Here is an 18,053-nt window from a genome sequence, read left to right on the forward strand (position 1 = left end):
TCGCTCTTCACTTTGGTGGTCTTGTGTTGGCAGGTTGATGAAACCCAGGAGATAATCCTCATGGTGTGTGTTTCTGTGTTCGCAGAATAACGCTGATCCTGGCTTGTCCGATGGATCTGAAGAACTTCCCAATGGACGTCCAGACCTGCATCATGCAGCTGGAGAGCTGTGAGTATTCACAGAATGAGGGATGGTGTGGATTTCTCTGTGGTCTTTCAATTCTCCGAGACAGAGGCGCTCAAGTTCAAAGAGCTCCTATCTGTAGATCTACAAGAATCAGCGATACTCTGATCCGTCTGCAGACTACAAGAGAGGGCTGGAAACCAAACTGTGATGTTATCCCACAGGATCACACAAAATGATGCCAGAAATAGACTCGGTTAACACAGAGTGAACATCGAGTTAACACTGACTAAACACTGGGTTAACACTGAGTTAACACCTGGTTAACACTGGGTTAACACCGAGTAAACACTGGGTTAACACCTGGTTAATACCGGGTTAACACCCGAGTAAACACTGGGTTAACACCCGAGTAAACACTGGGTTAACACCTGGTTAATACCGGGTTAACACCCGAGTAAACACTGGGTTAACACTGAGTAAACACCGGGTTAATACCGGGTTAACACCCGAGTAAACACTGGGTTAACACCCGAGTAAACACTGGGTTAACACCTGGTTAATACCGGGTTAACACCCGAGTAAACACTGGGTTAACACTGAGTAAACACCGGGTTAATACCGGGTTAACACCCGAGTAAACACTGGGTTAACACCTGGTTAATACCGGGTTAACACCCGAGTAAACACTGGGTTAACACTGAGTAAACACCGGGTTAATACCGGGTTAACACCCGAGTAAACACTGGGTTAACACTGAGTTAACACCGGGTTAACACCGGGTTAACACCCGAGTAAACACTGGGTTAATACCGGGTTAACACCCGAGTAAACACTGGGTTAACACCTGAGTAAACACTGGGTTAACACTGAGTTAACACCGGGTTAACACTGGGTTAACACCTGGTTAATACCGGGTTAACACCCGAGTAAACACTGGGTTAACACCCGAGTAAACACCTGGTTAACACTGAGTTAACACCTGGTTAACACCTGGTTAACACCTGGTTAACACAGAGTAAACACAGAGTAAACACCAGGTTACTCTCTGTGAATATTTTGTCTTCTTGCAGAAACTCAGACGTATTTCCCTCTCGTTGGACAGCTGCAGACTTTCACTGTTCACAGTCCACACAGAAGTTAAAATGATTTCCTTATTTGTACTGATGTGACTCCAACCCAACAACCTCCTGCAGAAACATGCAGAAGCATCATCTTCTGCCTGATGCAAACAGCCTAACCTGCCGCTCTCTCCTCCAGTCGGCTACACCATGAACGACCTCATATTCGAGTGGGATGAGAAGGGAGCAGTGCAGGTGGCGGACGGCCTGACGCTGCCTCAGTTCATACTCAAAGAGGAGAAGGACCTGCGCTACTGCACCAAGCACTACAACACAGGTGAGTTCCCCTGAGTTTCCTCTGCTCTCCTCACTGCTAACATCTGCGGCAGTTCATTTCATGTCTTTGGGAGTCCTGAAAGTCTCTCCTCCGCTGCAGGAGATTCTCAGGGTTTGTTTTACTGCCATAAAACAGAATGATTGTTTAATTTTAAGAAAGACGATCTGAGTGAAGTTTAGTTTTTAGACACAAAGCTTCAGAATATTGGAGATTTTAGCACAGAAGGAAGACCAAGACGATAAGAACTTCCCTCTCAGAGAGTCGTGCTCCACTTAGTTTAACCCTTTGTTACGGGTAACAAACCAAAGAGCTGCTCTCTGTCCATCGTGGGTTAACAGGCGGCTTAACTTTTGGAAAGTAGCTCATTTAAAGGCTCCTCTGACGGAGCTGTTTCTAATGCTGCGTTCACTGACCGTCTTTTTATTTCTCTCAGCTGGAACAAAGTTAAAAAAGCAGATTTCTGAGTCTGGAACGAGGTTCTTCCAGCCTGGCTTTGATATATCATTTATCATTTATTTTACGTTTTATTGCTTATTCTTGATCTGATGAAGTATTCTAAGTCATTTTAGTTTCCCACTTTGAACAGTGACTTAATATTTATTTCCAGCTTCTTTGGAGACTCGATCCAAATGTTGGAAATGAAAAAGCTTTTTTTAATCATCTGTAATTTGCGTTATATGCTTTCAGTGCATATCTTATGATCTAAAGTGCTTCCATGTAGTTCACAGGAACATGTTGAGGGGGAAAAGTCTCCGGCCAGGACGTCTGGTCTTGGTTTTAGCCCAGGAACCAGCCCCATGTTTAACCCTGACCCGTCCCATTGAACTGGGCCGTCTCGCTCCTCCTGCCTCGTCTTTCTGTGCCACACTTTTCTTTCTCTTGTTTCTGTTCTCTGAACAAAAGGAGGAAGTCAGACGGTGGATCAGATAAAGAAAATTAGCATTCAGCAGCAGTAGGGGAATGTATCTCTCCATTTACTGAAACAGAATATCATTCAGATTACAAGCACGTATGTGAGGTGGACATAAAAAATGAAATCTTGGGGTTCATTTGTATAGCTCCAGTGGATAGAGTTTATTTTCCTTCAATTCATGCAACTTTCCTCATTAAGAGGAAACTGCTGCACAATGTTTACAGATTTAATTTCCATCATGATGCAAAAAAAGGGTAAAAGATTAGAAGAAATTTAAAAAAGAGAAATGGAAGGAAACACTGCAACAGAGAAGAGGGAAGTGAAGAGAATAAAGAAGGGAGGAAAGGAATGAAAGTGTTTGATCAGGATTCAGAAAGAGGTGAAGATGGTGCTGAGGTTTCTCCTTCCTCCAAGTGTGGCTGGAAACTATCTGTCCATCTCATTCCACATTAAGACATTTCATAACTGGCTGAAACAAAACAAAGGGGGCAACAGAGCTCAGTTCCTCCTTTACTGCAGGTCATTCCTCTGGTTCTGTCTCTGCTATCATATAAAGGTAAAGCTAAATAAATCTGTTTTAGGTTTAGTCACCAGCAGACACGAAGATGGAGAGAATAGACGTCAGTTTAATGTTAAGAGAAAAGATCTTTTTAACATAAAAGTCACACAAAATGTGCAGCAAAAGACTTTAAAGTGAAACCAACACGATTCAGTTATGTTTGCTTTGGACAGATTTCAGCTCATCACCACCAGGACTTAAAGGTTTACGCCTTCGTGTTTCAGATTTCTCAAAGAAAATTAATCGAAGGTTTTTAGAGCTTTACTGAAAAGTACAGTTTATTCTCCTGGAAACATCGAGTTATTTTCCTGGAAACATCGAGTTATTCTCCTGGAAACATCGAGTTATTTTCCTGGAAACATAGAGTTATTTTCCTGCAAACATCGAGTTATTTTCCTGGAAACATCGAGTTATTTTCCTGGAAACATCGAGTTATTTTCCTTGAAACATCGAGTTATTTTCCTGGAAACATCGAGTTATTTTTCCTGGAAACATCGAGTTATTTTCCTGGAAACATCGAGTTATTTTCCTGCAAACATCGAGTTATTTTCCTGGAAACATCGAGTTATTTTCCTGGAAACATCGAGTTATTTTTAGTGGAAAACATTGTATTTTTTTCCTTGAAACATCGAGTTATTTTCCTGGAAACATCGAGTTATTTTCCTTGAAACATCGAGTTATTTTCCTTGAAACATCGAGTTATTTTCCTGGAAACATCGAGTTATTTTCCTTGAAACATCGAGTTATTTTCCTTGAAACATTGAGTTATTTTCCTGGAAAACATCGAGTTATTTTCCTGGAAAACATCGAGTCATTTTTCCTGGAAACACAGTTGGATTTGTGCTTTTAAACATGAGAAGAACCTTTACAATGAGATATTTTTACCATCTATTCAGAGATAGAACCTGAAATTCTGAAGAGAAATGAAAGCAAAGGAAAATGTAAAAAAGGGGCATTTCTTAAAGAAAGTCAGTCCTGGTGAAGGTGTGTATTAATGCGTGCACGTGCGTGCGTGCACGTTGCTAGCGTGCGCAGGCTGGTTGATTAGTTCTCATTCAGAGGCATCACTCACATCGAGGCTGACGTCTGCTGTCGCCTCTCAGAAGACGAACGATCCACCTTCAGACGGAAAGCCTTGACATGACACAGCCCCACACACACGTACACAAACGCACATCCCCATAAATCTGCAGCTAACACGGTGATGATCCTCTGCTATCCCGTAGAAATACACACCTGACGTCCCACATTTCATCTTTTTATTCAGACAACAAGACAAATTCATTAGTTGTGTGACACAGAAGCTGTTGAAGTTGAAGCTGTAAAGATTATTAAAATAAGGTCATGACGTCCTGATGCAGGAGCTGAGCTTCGACTTTAGCTTCTTCTTCTGTTCTTTGGATGGTTTAAATGTTTCCTGACCCACAGGAAACGGGGTCTGCACAGTGGACACCATCACTCAGGTGTGGATAAGGTGTTCATAGTTCATATAAACATCAGGAAACCCAGTTTCTGGCCAGATTTGAACGTCTGTTGTCCACAGATTCTTTGGAGGGTTGCAAAGATCCAAACTGAGACCAGTAGCTTTAAATTAGCGATGATACGGATGTGTTTGCTGGTCTGGAGCCTGCCAGGATGTAGCTTCAGTGTTTAATATTTAGCATCGACAGCACGCTCACCTTCGCATCACTCATCGAATCACGAGCTCCACGCCGCTCTTCACCTGGAGAAGGTGACCCTGGCCGTGACCTCCGTGTTTCCCTGTCCTCCAGAGGAAGTTACAGGATGTGGCTCTCTGGCTTCTTCCTTCACTCAGAGAAACGCTACTTTAACCCATCCTATGAAACGAAAGGTTCATCTTCTCTGATCGGGATATCCTGGCTCGTTGTGAGTTTGACTGCAGGTGTAATTATTATTTACTCAGATTTACTCAGGAAAGCAGCCTGAAAGGCAGCCTGAAAAGTAGCCTGAAAGCAGCCTGTAAAGCAGCCTGAAAGGCAGCCTGAAAAGCAGCCTGTAAAGCAGCCTGAAAGGCAGCCTGTAAAGCAGCCTGAAAGGCAGCCTGAAAGGCAGCCTGAAAGGCAGCCTGAAAGGCAGCCTGAAAAGCAGCCTGAAAGGCAGCCTGAAAGGCAGCCTGAAAAGCAGCCTGAAAAGCAGCCTGAAAGGCAGCCTGAAAAGCAGCCTGAAAAGTAGCCTGAAAGGCAGCCTGAAAGGCAGCCTGAAAGCATCCTGAAAGGCAGCCTGAAAGGCAGCCTGAAAAGCAGCCTGAAAGGCAGCCTGAAAGGCAGCCTGAAAGGCAGCCTGAAAAGCAGCCTGAAAAGCAGCCTGAAAGGCAGCCTGAAAAGCAGCCTGAAAAGTAGCCTGAAAAGTAGCCTGAAAAGCAGCCTGAAAGGCAGCCTGAAAGGCAGCCTGAAAAGTAGCCTGAAAGCATCCTGAAAGGCAGCCTGAAAGGCAGCCTGAAAAGCAGCCTGAAAGGCAGCCTGAAAGGCAGCCTGAAAAGCAGCCTGAAAAGCAGCCTGAAAGGCAGCCTGAAAAGCAGCCTGAAAAGTAGCCTGAAAAGTAGCCTGAAAAGCAGCCTGAAAGGCAGCCTGAAAGGCAGCCTGAAAAGCAGCCTGAAAGGCAGCCTGAAAGGCAGCCTGAAAGGCAGCCTGAAAAGCAGCCTGAAAAGCAGCCTGAAAGGCAGCCTGAAAAGCAGCCTGAAAAGTAGCCTGAAAAGTAGCCTGAAAAGCAGCCTGAAAGGCAGCCTGAAAGGCAGCCTGAAAAGTAGCCTGAAAAGCAGCCTGAAAGGCAGCCTGAAAGGCAGCCTGAAAAGTAGCCTGAAAAGCAGCCTGAAAGGCAGCCTGAAAGGCAGCCTGAAAAGTAGCCTGAAAAGCAGCCTGAAAGCAGCCTGAAAGGCAGCCTGAAAAGCAGCCTGAAAAGTAGCCTGAAAAGCAGCCTGAAAAGTAGCCTGAAAAGCAGCCTGAAAGCAGCCTGAAAGGCAGCCTGAAAGGCAGCCTGAAAAGTAGCCTGAAAGGCAGCCTGAAAGGCAGCCTGAAAAGTAGCCTGAAAGGCAGCCTGAAAGGCAGCCTGAAAAGTAGCCTGAAAGGCAGCCTGAAAGGCAGCCTGAAAGGCAGCCTGAAAAGTAGCCTGAAAAGCAGCCTGAAAAGCAGCCTGAAAAGCAGCCTGAAAGCAGCCTGAAAGGCAGCCTGAAAGGCAGCCTGAAATGCAGCCTGAAAGGCAGCCTGAAATGCAGCCTGAAAGGCAGCCTGAAAGCAGCCTGAAAGCAGCCTGAAAGCAGCCTGAAAGCAGCCTGAAAGGCAGCCTGAAAGGACGCCTGAAAGGCAGCCTGAAAAGCAGCCTGAAAGCAGCCTGAAAGCAGCCTGAAAGCAGCCTGAAAGGCAGCCTGAAAGGACGCCTGAAAAGCAGCCTGAAAGGCAGCCTGAAAGGCAGCCTGGAAAGTAGCCTGAAAAGCAGCCTGAAAGGCAGCCTGAAAGCAGCCTGAAAGCAGCCTGAAAGCAGCCTGAAAGGCAGCCTGAAAAGCAGCCTGAAAGGCAGCCTGAAAGGACGCTCTGTGAAGGCGAGGCGGATACGATGGGCAGCACAAAGAGCTCGTTAGGAGGGCAGCTGGCTTGTTTTCCAGGTATTCTGCTGATCTCAGCTGCCTGATGAACCAACCGGTGGAAAATGCTTCTCCAGTCTGACCCAAAGCGGCGTTCTTCCTTTCACCGCTTCAGCGAAGTCGACATAAATTCTTCAAGGACAATTTACTCCCCTCGACTCCTCCTTCTCCTTCTCCTTCTCCTTTTCTTTTTCTGCCTCGTTCTCATCTCCGACTCTTCCTCTCCAGCCTCGCTGCTCCTGTGGCTGTACGTGTGCACGTGTGTGAGTTGGCGTGCGCGCTCTGACGTGCGCGCTCTGACGTGCACGCCGCTTCCCAATCAAGCATTAAGAGGGAATTAAGGTGTCGTTTTCCTCAGATTTATTAGCTGCAGTTGTTGTGACTCTGAGGCAGCTTCTCCCAGTATCGCTCACTCTCTTTTTATTTATTTCGTGCTCCACACACACGTGCACGCACACACGTGCACGCACACACGTGCACGCACACAGGGAAAGGCCTGTTTGAAATACTAATTACGGTTTCTGCTGCATTGCAGGGTGCTTTTGTTCTCCGGCAGACATGTTTGTAGCATGTTTGGGTGAAAAGGTTTTTAACAGGATTCCTTCTCTGGCTCTGCACCTTTAGCTCTTTTGACTCCTTTTTGATGAAAAATAGACTGAAACGGAGGAGAGAACGCCGCTGTTCTACGTCATTTTAATGCCAAAGGATTGTATCGCCTGCCATCTCTAATCTGAGCAACAAAACACATTTTTTATGTACTTTCCGTGTGTTTTTGGCTCGATCCTCCTCAGCATAGAGGATGTTTCCAGAGAGGCGTTTTCTGCCATTCCTCTTTTCAAACCTCCGGTTCTGACGATGGAAGAATATGACTTTTCTGTGTCGTGGCTAAAGAAAAGTCATCATAATCACCTATTTTCATTGGTTCGCTGCTGCCCGTCGTGTCTTCTTTGTCTGCAGCTCACTGTCAGCTGAGGAAATGTGGCCAAAGCACTGAAGTTCAGACCATCGCTGTCCTTTACAGGCCGCTACGATACATTTACTTCAGATAAAAAGAAAAGAAACAAAGAGCGCCACCATCTTGATGCCCCAGTAATGCTCCCAAAGGTCAGCAGGAGCATATTTCTGCCAACATTCACAGGGAAAACGTGAATAAAGCTGTTGAATTGGGACCTTTTCATGTCTGTCTTTGCAGAAGAAGTGGCGGCAGGTGCAGGTATCAGAGCCTTTACTGCTTTACACACCTTTAAAGGTGGGTTGGACCCCCACAGCCACAGGCCCTGAGGGCTTTTCTCTCAGAAGAATCTGTAAACGAGCTGTTTTTGATCAAATAAAAGTGAAACATCAGGAATAAAGTATCAGGCGACAAGTTCTCTGACCCGCTGGTCACATTTCACTGACCTCACTGGTGGACAAATGCTCCATCCAATCAGCTGCGAGTGCCCGCCTTCCTCTGATTGGCTGATGGAGGCCTTCCTCTGATTGGTTGATGGAGGCCTTCCTCTGATTGGCTGAGGGAGGCCTTCCTCTGATTGGCTGATGGTGGCCTTCCTCTGATTGGCTGATGGTGGCCTTCCTCTGATTGGCTGATGGTGGCCTTCCTCTGATTGGCTGATGGTGGCCTTCCTCTGATTGGCTGATGGAGGCCTTCCTCTGATTGGCTGATGGAGGCCTTCCTCTGATTGGCTGATGGTGGTGAAGGATAACGGGTTTCAGCCACTGAGAGGTGGAGCATTTTTGAATCTCGGAAACTTCCAGCTGTGCAATCCTGTGTCATTCTGGGATCACGCTTTTCCTTTTCCGTCTGTCTCTTAGTACATGATTAAGTGCACGAATTCTGCAGTGGAGGCAAGAAGCTCGTCATCCATCACTTTTTTAGCACAACGTGTGCTTCCTGGAGGCTGTGCACGCCGCTGCGATGCAACACACTGAAAGTAAAGGGAAGAAAGTGTCAGTTTGTCCTGAAGGAAAGGAGAGGAATGTCCTGTTTCTGACCGGGTCTGTTCTGGTCTGTTCTGGTCTGTTTTGGGTCTGTTCTGGTCTGTTCTGGTCTGTTCTGGCCTGTTCTGGTCTGTTCTGGGTCTGTTCTGGTCTGTTTTGGTCTGTTCTGGTCTGTTTTGGGTCTGTTCTGGTCTGTTCTGGTCTATTCTGGTCTGTTCTGGCCTGTTCTGGTCTGTTCTGGGTCTGTTCTGGTCTGTTCTGGTCTGTTCTGGTCTGTTCTGGGTCTGTTCTGGTCTGTTTTGGTCTGTTTTGGTCTGTTCTGGGTCTGTTCTGAGTCTGTTCTGAGTCTGTTCTGGTCTGTTCTGGGTCTGTTCTGGTCTGTTTTGGGTCTGTTCTGGGTCTGTTCTGGTCTGTTCTGGTCTGTTCTGGTCTGTTCTGGGTCTGTTCTGGTCTGTTCTGGTCTGTTCTGGTCTGTTTTGGTCTGTTCTGGGTCTGTTCTGGTCTGTTCTGGTCTGTTCTGGGTCTGTTCTGGTCTGTTCTGGTCTGTTCTGGGTCTGTTCTGGTCTGTTTTGGTCTGTTCTGGTCTGTTTTGGTCTGTTCTGGTCTGTTCTGGTCTGTTTTGGGTCTGGTCTGGTCTGTTCTGGTCTGTTCTGGTCTGTTCTGGGTCTGTTCTGGTCTGTTTTGGTCTGTTTTGGTCTGTTCTGGGTCTGTTCTGAGTCTGTTCTGGTCTGTTCTGGTCTGTTCTGAGTCTGTTCTGTTCTGTTCTGTTCTGGTCTGTTCTGTTCTGTTCTGTTCTGGGCTGTTCTGGTCTGTTTTGCTCTGTTCTGGGTCTGTTCTGGTCTGTTCTGGTCTGTTCTGTTCTGTTCTGGGCTGTTTTGGTCTGTTTTGGTCTGTTTTGCTCTGTTCTGGGTCTGTTCTGGTCTGTTCTGGTCTGTTCTGGGTCTGTTCTGGTCCTTTCTGGTCTGTTCTGGTCTGTTCTGGGTCTTTTCTGGTCTGTTTTGGGTCTGTTCTGGTCTGTTCTGGGTCGGTTCTGGGTCTGTTCGGGTCTGTTCTGGTCCTTTCTGGTCCTTTCTGGTCTGTTCTGGTCTGTTCTGGTCTGTTCTGGGTCTTTTCTGGTCTGTTTTGGGTCTGTTCTGGTCTGTTCTGGGTCGGTTCTGGGTCTGTTCGGGTCTGTTCTGGTCTGTTCTGGTCCTTTCTGGTCTGGTCTGGTCTGTTCTGGTCTGTTTTGCTCTGTTCTGGGTCTGTTCTGGTCTGTTCTGGTCTGTTCTGGGTCTGTTCTGGTCTGTTCTGGTCTGTTCTGGTCTGTTCTGGGTCTTTTCTGGTCTGTTTTGGGTCTGTTCTGGTCTGTTCTGGGTCGGTTCTGGGTCTGTTCGGGTCTGTTCTGGTCCTTTCTGGTCTGTTCTGGTCTGTTTTGGGTCTGTTCTGGTCTGTTCTGGGTCGGTTCTGGGTCTGTTCGGGTCTGTTCTGGTCTGTTCTGGTCCTTTCTGGTCTGTTCTGGGTCTGTTCTGGTCTGTTCTGGTCGGTTCTGGTCTGTTCGGGCTGCTTTAACACCTCTCACACTGCAGCAGATGAATGAAAACGGTTCACGGTGTTTCCAGCAGCAGTTTAGTCCAGCACACAGTGAGATATGGGCAGAGAATAATTTCAATCCTCTTATCAGGAGGAAAATATGGACGGCACTTAAAAGCTCTGAAGTGTATCACAGCTATAAATCAAGTCCTTTTTCTGCTGCTGCTGTCACATTCTCCCTCCTCGCTTGTCCTCTCATCTCTTTTGGCCCCATCCTCCCATTTCCTGGACTATCTGCCATCTTTCCTCTCCTCTCCCTCCCGGTCTTTTGGGGTTAACTCCAACTGATGGCGCTGCCCTCCATTGATCGTCTTTGATTAAATGGATTGCCGGCCATCTTGCTCTCTGGCTGCCGTGCCGTTTATTTTAATACCCGGTGTGCTCATTACATTACAGACGGAGACGTTTGTTGCTGCTGCTAAAATACCACAAAGTAAAGTCCAGTGAATCGCTGCAGCTTTTCTGCACATTTTGCATCACATAGAAGGTGTGTTTTCATATTTAAAAGCCTTAAAAACTTAAGATTCAGAGAAAAAATGCTCAAATGGCCGGAAGGTGCAGATATTTAACAGGTTCTGGTATAATTTATAACTTTATTTATTTATTACACTATAAGAATAGTGTAATTTCTCCGAGACAGTGACTGCCCCCCCACTTTGTTTTGGTTAGTTGCTTACTGTTTACTGACCTTAAACACACCTACCAATTACAATTATGCTCTTCCAGTAGTTCTGTAGCAAATAGGACAGCTTCCAATGGAAAACGACCAAATACCCAAAGCATGTTTATGGAAATATTTTAATAAGGACAACTAATGATGTAACAAATTACAGACTTTTCCTTTAACAAAAATGTGCCGAGGACTTTTACGTCCAGGTTCATTTCTATTGTGTCAATGTCTCAAAATGTGCATTAACAATGAAAAGTCTAATAGTCTAATGTTATTTTTGTTTTAAGTTGTTTTATTTTGAAAGGGGGCGGAAGTTTATTTTGTTGATTCTGTGTTGGATTTCCTGTTCTGGTACAATCTGCTCTGTTGAGCAGCGGCTCTGTCAAAAGTAGAAGTCCAACGTAAAGATAAGGAGACCCGGTGGGTCACTCTCATTGACCAGAGTGTTAGCATCAACAACGGCGACCGCGGCGCAGCCGTTACCACGGTAACACACGGAAATACACTGAAAATAAATAAGACATAACAAGAGACCGATCCCTTGACAGGGTTCATAAAAGGAGAACATGCATTTTACATATTTTCTTCTGACACGACCCCCCCAAAGAATGCGTGGTTACCCCATAGGGTTCTGGGTTATTAAAAGGTTGTTTTATTGCAGGTGTCATGAGTCGTGCTGAAGCTTTTCCTTCTGACCATTAAATGCTCTCAAAGTTCTCCACCGAATGTGGTAAAAATGAAACTTTATTCCCACGTCCGCAGAGCTTAGCAGAGACGTGCAGCCCACACTTTCACTGAGAAAGAAGGTGAGTTTAAGGCCAGAAGAGGATTTTTCTGTGGCAACAACCTCCAATGATGCAGTTCTGAGGGACACGGATGTTTTTAGGGGCTGAATTGAGTCTTTAATATCGGTGGCGTTGCCTTGAGGCTGATATTTATTCCCTCCGGGTTGATTAGGTGGCAGTAAAACGGATTCTCCGGATCTGTTTTCCCTCTGCTTCTTCCAGCCGTCTCTAATCATAAGAGCCTGCACTGTTTGAACTCACCGTTATGGAGCTGTTAGGGGCTGAATTAGAGGATTTTCAATCAATAGCTCTGAACTTCAGAGGTTAAAAGTCAAGTGAAGATGCTTTCAGATGAATAGAGACTGAAAAGGTGCAGTTTTTCAGGTTGTTCCACAGCTGCTCAGTGTCTCCTGTTGCTGACTCTGTGATTGTGGGATCTGAGCTCTGTGGCAGGCAGCTTCCTTCATCTTTCTGTGACTGAAGCAGCCGGCTGTGTGTTTTAGGTCCGTAGTCTGAGGAAACACAGGGGTTTAGAAAAGGAGGTGAAATCCTGACTCTGTTCCCCCGAAGCTGTCTGACAGCAACATGCTGTGAGCTCAAACATCAGCCGCTGCCCCCCCCCATCCCTCAAAGGTTCAGCGCCTCCGGCAGTCTGCGACGGGAAGACTTTCAACACCGAATAATCTGTAGAAACGCAGAAAAGCAGCCAAGAGAAGCAAAGGTCGTACAAGGAGGATCAAAATAACTTACATTTAAAGACAAGAGTCGGAGCTTCTCACAGCAGTGCATTTATTAGCAGAGTAACACAGTAAATACTCTCCTGCAGAGACAGTTCCAGCCCATCCTCATGTGTCAAGTACTGTCACTTTGTTAAAAAAAGGCTCTTAGAAACGCACAAGGTGTCCTTTTCCATCAGGACTCGATGCGCCGCCCGAGGTGAACAGAAAGAGTAAAACGCTGTGACTTTACCTCCTTTATGGGAAAGAACTGCAGTCACTTTACTTCCTCATCCTGTTGGGCTCAGCTTTCATAACAAAAAGGGTTAAGAAAGCAGCGCTGGACGGCTTTAATCTGGGCTTTTGGCCAACATTGCGCAGAAATAGTGCACGTATTAGTGGTGAGTGCATGCTGCTGCTTTCTATGAAAGTTTGGGAGGTCTTACATTTAAAAAAGGAGCCATAATTCTGTGAAACACCACTTTATCAAATGATTTTCCACCAACAATCTGAACCTGATGATTAAAATACAACCAAAAACTACGTTTTTACAGTTTATTGGCTTTTAGAAGTCTATATTTTGAGGTGAGCTGTAAGTTATTACGCCTCATCATCCTTCTCCATCCTTACTTGTGTGAAATATTTGATGCTCCAAACTAAAAAGACTTATTTCTTTCCAGTAATTCTCTTTTTGACTGGCCCTCAGTGCCTGTCAGCATAATTTAAAGATGCAATTGAAGGTGTTTTGGTTTGCAGCACCAATCATGGAGTATTTTAACGATAGGATTGCTAAATATTTACAATATTAAGGCTTGAAAATTGTTACATACCAACATTTTGCATTGTGTGGCCGTCATAAAGTGGATGTTTTCCACTTTTAACGCCAATAAGGAGGTCTGAAAATGAGCAGGATGGCAGTTCAAGCCCAGTCGCACTCAGCTGAAGTTCTCTCACTGATTACAGTTATTACTCACTTATTACAGTTTAAAAAGAATAATTTGGGTTTGTGAACGCTGCCCTTTGAAAAACAGGCGTCGTAAAATGGGGGAATAACAGATAACGCCACCTTTCGCTCCCTCAGACATTCCCTGACAGACATGTTTGACTTCATTTTGATCTGTTTGGGCTTCAGAAAGCCGTCCACATCTCCTCAGTCCCACGGCTCCTCCCACCTCTGATCTGTTCATCGCTTCTTTCCTTTTGGTCCACGCCTCCACGAGTTATTTTCCTGGAAACATCGAGTTATTTTCCTTGAAACATCGAGTTATTTTCCTGGAAACATCGAGTTATTTTCCTGGAAATATCGAGTTATTTCCTGGAAATATCGAGTTATTTTCCTTGAAACATCGAGTTATTTTCCTGGAAATATCGAGTTATTTCCTGGAAATATCGAGTTATTTCCTGGAAATATCGAGTTATTTTCCTGGAAACATCGAGTTATTTTCCTTGAAACATCGAGTTATTTTCCTTGAAACATCGAGTTATTTTCCTGTAAACATCGAGTTATTTTCCTGGAAATATCGAGTTATTTTTCCTGGAAACATCGAGTTATTTTCCTTGAAACATCGAGTTATTTTCCTGGAAACATCGAGTTATTTTCCTGGAAACATCGAGTTATTTTCCTGGAAATATCGAGTTATTTTTCCTGGAAACATCGAGTTATTTTCCTTGAAACATCGAGTTATTTTTCCTGGAAACATCTAATTATTTTTGTGGAAACATCTAATTATTTTTGTGGAAACATCGAGTTATTTTCCTTGAAACATCGAGTTATTTTCCTTGAAACATCGAGTTTTTTTTCCTGGAAACATCGAGTTTTTTTCCCTGGAAACATCGAGTTATTTTTCCTGGAAACATCGAGTTATTTTTCCTGGAAACATCGAGTTATTTTCCTGGAAACATCTAGTTATTTTCCTGGAAACATCGAGTTATTTTCGTGGAAACATCGAGCTATTTTTCCTGGAAACATCGAGTTATTTTCCTGGAAACATCGAGTTATTTTCCTGGAAACATCGAGTTATTTTTCCTGGAAACATTGAGTTATTTTTCCTGGAAACATCGAGTTATTTTCCTGGAAACATCGAGTTATTTTTCCTGGAAACATCGAGTTATTTTCCTGGAAACATCGAGTTATTTTTCCTGGAAACATCGAGTTATTTTCCTTGAAACATCGAGTTATTTTCACTGGAAACATCGAGTTATTTTCCTTGAAACATCGAGTTATTTTCACTGGAAACATCAAGTTATTTTCCTGGAAATATCGAGTTATTTTCCTGGAAACATCGAGTTATTTTCCTTGAAACATCGAGTTATTTTCCTGGAAACATCGAACATCTGGTTCAGTCTTTAGATAATGTGCCCTTTCAGCTCATTTAGCACCTGAGCAGTGATGTTCCTTCTTCTGGTTCCAGCCTTGTTTGCTTGATGCTCAGCATCAGTTCCAGGTGAGGTGTCCATGTTGCAAAGCAGCAACAACCAGTGCAAACACATCTGTCCCTTTCAGAAGGCAGGATGTTAGATTTAACTGAGAACGGACAAACAAAAGGTCCGAGATGCTGCTTTTACGTTAACATTTTTCTGTTACTGAGCTTTATTTCACTGAATTGATGAGCTGTTTCCCCCAAACCAGCTGACTTCTATGAGCTTTTCTTTATTTGTTTGAATGCAATCATTTTTATTCGAGTGCTAACTCTTAATAAAAATAATTAAATGGGTTTAAACCCCTTAATTTACTCATAGAGATAAGTTCCAGAGCGTGTTGGTTGAGTTTCACTGTCATTAACTCAGTTTTAATGCATTTCCCACATAGAGTGGCTGCAGTATGGGATTAATTACTGACTAATGAACTGTGGGCTCTATTTAATCCTGCAACAGTCATCATGTCATTATTGAAGATGATGCAAATGTGGGTCTCGTAGCCACCATATGTGTGGCTGTAACTGATGTTTCAGAAGTTCAGCGATGGCTCCAGATTCAGCTCTCAGCAGGGGTTTGATGACCCTGCCTGGTAATGGGAACCAGAAGAAACTTACCTGAGCACACTGGGAGGCAGCAGCCATGTTTTTTATTAGATATCTGTCACAAACAGGGTAAAGAATGAGCATTACTGATTAGGAAAGCTGGAGTTCTTCACTTCTGTCACCACCAAAGCTGCGTTTCGAGTGCTGGAACTTCTGTTCTCGGGTGCATTTAACCAACAGCACCCAAAATATGAAGAGCCTGGCGCTTCGTTCAAGGAGCAAGAAGCTTCCTTCACTGCTGGCTCTTTGCATTTCTGAGCCCAGTCTGCTGAAAGAGTTCCTCCTCGGCAGGGTGTCGGCAGATTCAGATCAGGTTCCTCGGAAGGAAAGAATGTGATCCACCCAGGGATCTCCTTGAAAAAAGCTGTGGGCCGTTTAATTAGCGGCTGCTGTTGGTTGAAATGTGCCTCGATGCTGCTGCTGCACGGCTGCTCTGATTGGCTGTCGGTTGCTTTGAAGCAGATGCAGAAAGTAGCATCCTGATTGGACCAGGGGACCGAGGCATGGTCCCACACAAGGGCGTAACCATGGTTTAGACATTGGGGGGGGTCCAAGAAAAACAAAATTGTTGAGTGCATTATCTACAATTCTTTATTTATATATGAAAAATTGGACATTTAGAACATAGTTTCGAGGACTACATTGACCATGTAAGTTCACATCTAAAGGAATAGTGTAATTTCTCCGAGACAGTGACTGCCCCCCCACTTTGTTTTGGTTAGTTGCTTCCGGTTTACTGACCTTAAACACACCTACCAATTACAATTATGCTCTTCCAGTAGTTCTGTAGCAAATAGGACAGCTTCCAATGGAAAACGACCAAATACCCAAAGCATGTTTATGGAAATATTTTAATAAGGACAACTAATGATGTAACAAATTACAGACTTTTCCTTTAACAAGAAATGTGCCGAGGACTTTTAAGTCCAGGTTCATTTCTATTGTGTCAATGTCTCAAAATGTGCTTTAACAATGAAAAGTCTAATAGTCTAATGTTATTTTTGTTTTAAGTTCTTTTATTTTGAAAGGGGGCGGAAGTTTATTTTGTTGATTCTGTGTTGGATTTCCTGTTCTGGTACAATCTGTTCTGTTGAGCAGCGGCTCCGTCAAAAGTAGAAGTCCAACGTAAAGATAAGGAGAGCCGCTGCTGAGACGGCGCCCGGTAGGTCACTCTCATTGACTGTTAGCATCAACAACGGCGACCGCGGCGCAGCCGTTACCACGGTAACACACGGAAATAAACTGAAAATAAATAAGACATAACAAGAGACCGATCCCTTGACAGGGTTCATAAAAGGAGAACATGCATTTTACATATTTTCTTCTGTATATTGGGGGGGACAGGTTGGTATTTTCTCAATATTGGGGGGGACATGACCCCCCCAAAGAATGCGTGGTTACGCCATAGGAGTTAACTACATAAGGTCCCATAGGTCATAGGTCCCACATGAACCTTGCACAGGGTGAAGGATCCATCTCAGGAAGGATAAGATGCAGAGACACAGGTGGTGGGTAAGGCCTGTCCTTAGGGGACGGATACCTTTTATAAAGTGCAAGCTGGATGGAACGAAAGGACTTTATAGATTGAATTTACTTCATATAAAAAGAGAAATAAAAAGTCACCTCATTACCCAACACGGTGACCGCCAAAGATCTTTGGATGTGGACCAAAGTTCCCATCTGGTAGCTTTAAAAAGGGAAGCTTCAGATTGTTTACAGGGGTGTTAAAGTCTCTTTCAATGCTGATGACTCATTGTTTTATATTGCAGCATTATTCACATTCCCTCAGATGATTCTGCTGTTCCTTTCCTCATATCTGTCTCACGTCTTCTGTTCCCCATTCGTAAGAAAAAGAAAACCCCTCAAATGAAACTCTGGCCCTCTCCCCCTCAGGTAAATTCACGTGCATCGAGGCTCGTTTCCACCTGGAGCGTCAGATGGGTTACTACCTGATCCAGATGTACATCCCGTCTCTGCTCATCGTCATCCTGTCCTGGGTTTCCTTCTGGATCAACATGGACGCCGCCCCGGCCCGGGTGGGTCTGGGCATCACCACCGTCCTCACCATGACGACGCAGAGCTCCGGGTCCAGAGCCTCCCTGCCCAAGGTGCCAGCAAATCAAACCTCTAACTCCGCTTGTTTTTGCATGAAATTTAGAGTTCTGAGAGAGTTAAACCCTGGAAATGGGTGATGTGACATGGAGTTTAGTGATGACCAATGTGTGTGGGTTTAAAACAACTACTGGAAAGGCAAAGGACAAAGTGGACATGGGGAGGGATTGAATAAAAGATGAGGGAAAGAGGAACCATGAATAAAAAAAGATGTGAGAGGCACAGAAAACATAGCTCCTCGATTAATTAGTGATAGAGTGGAGGGGAGACGAGAGGCAGACAGATGGAGGGATGAATTCAAGAAACTGACAAAGATTTTCCTGCAGGGGACTCGCAGATTAAAGGGGAAATGGTCCTAGTGTGTAGGATTATGTCATATGTCCAGGGAAGCTGTAATCCTGCTGCTCAGATTACTGATCACACCGATTGACTGGGATTCAAAGGTTTGTACCCGTCCCAAAGTCCTCGTTTCTCCTCTCGTCCACTCACCTGAGATTAGATTAGATTAGATTAGATTAGATTAGATTAGATTAGATTAGATTAGATTAGATTAGATTAGATTATTAGATTAGATTAGATTAGATTAGATTAGATTAGATTAGATTAGATTAGATTAGATCAGATCAGATTATATTAGATTAGATCAGATCAG

At 44.5% G+C, this 18,053-nt stretch overlaps 1 protein-coding gene across 2 annotated transcripts in view; it reads left to right on the forward strand.

The window, feature by feature from the left end:
* glra1 (glycine receptor, alpha 1) overlaps positions 1-18,053 on the forward strand; it is a 133,769-nt gene that overhangs the window by 86,928 nt on the left and 28,788 nt on the right. For both annotated transcript variants that reach the window (XM_072395135.1, XM_072395134.1), the window contains 3 exons: positions 86-168; positions 1,384-1,521; positions 17,183-17,397. In XM_072395135.1, the coding sequence (XP_072251236.1) occupies positions 86-168; positions 1,384-1,521; positions 17,183-17,397 (436 nt within the window). The remainder of the gene's footprint in view (positions 1-85; positions 169-1,383; positions 1,522-17,182; positions 17,398-18,053) is intronic.

The sequence above is a fragment of the Leuresthes tenuis genome, unplaced genomic scaffold, assembly GCF_036924035.1.
Source record: "Leuresthes tenuis unplaced genomic scaffold, fLeuTen1.0.hap1 SCAF_11, whole genome shotgun sequence".
Classification (NCBI taxonomy): Eukaryota; Metazoa; Chordata; class Actinopteri; order Atheriniformes; family Atherinopsidae; genus Leuresthes; species Leuresthes tenuis.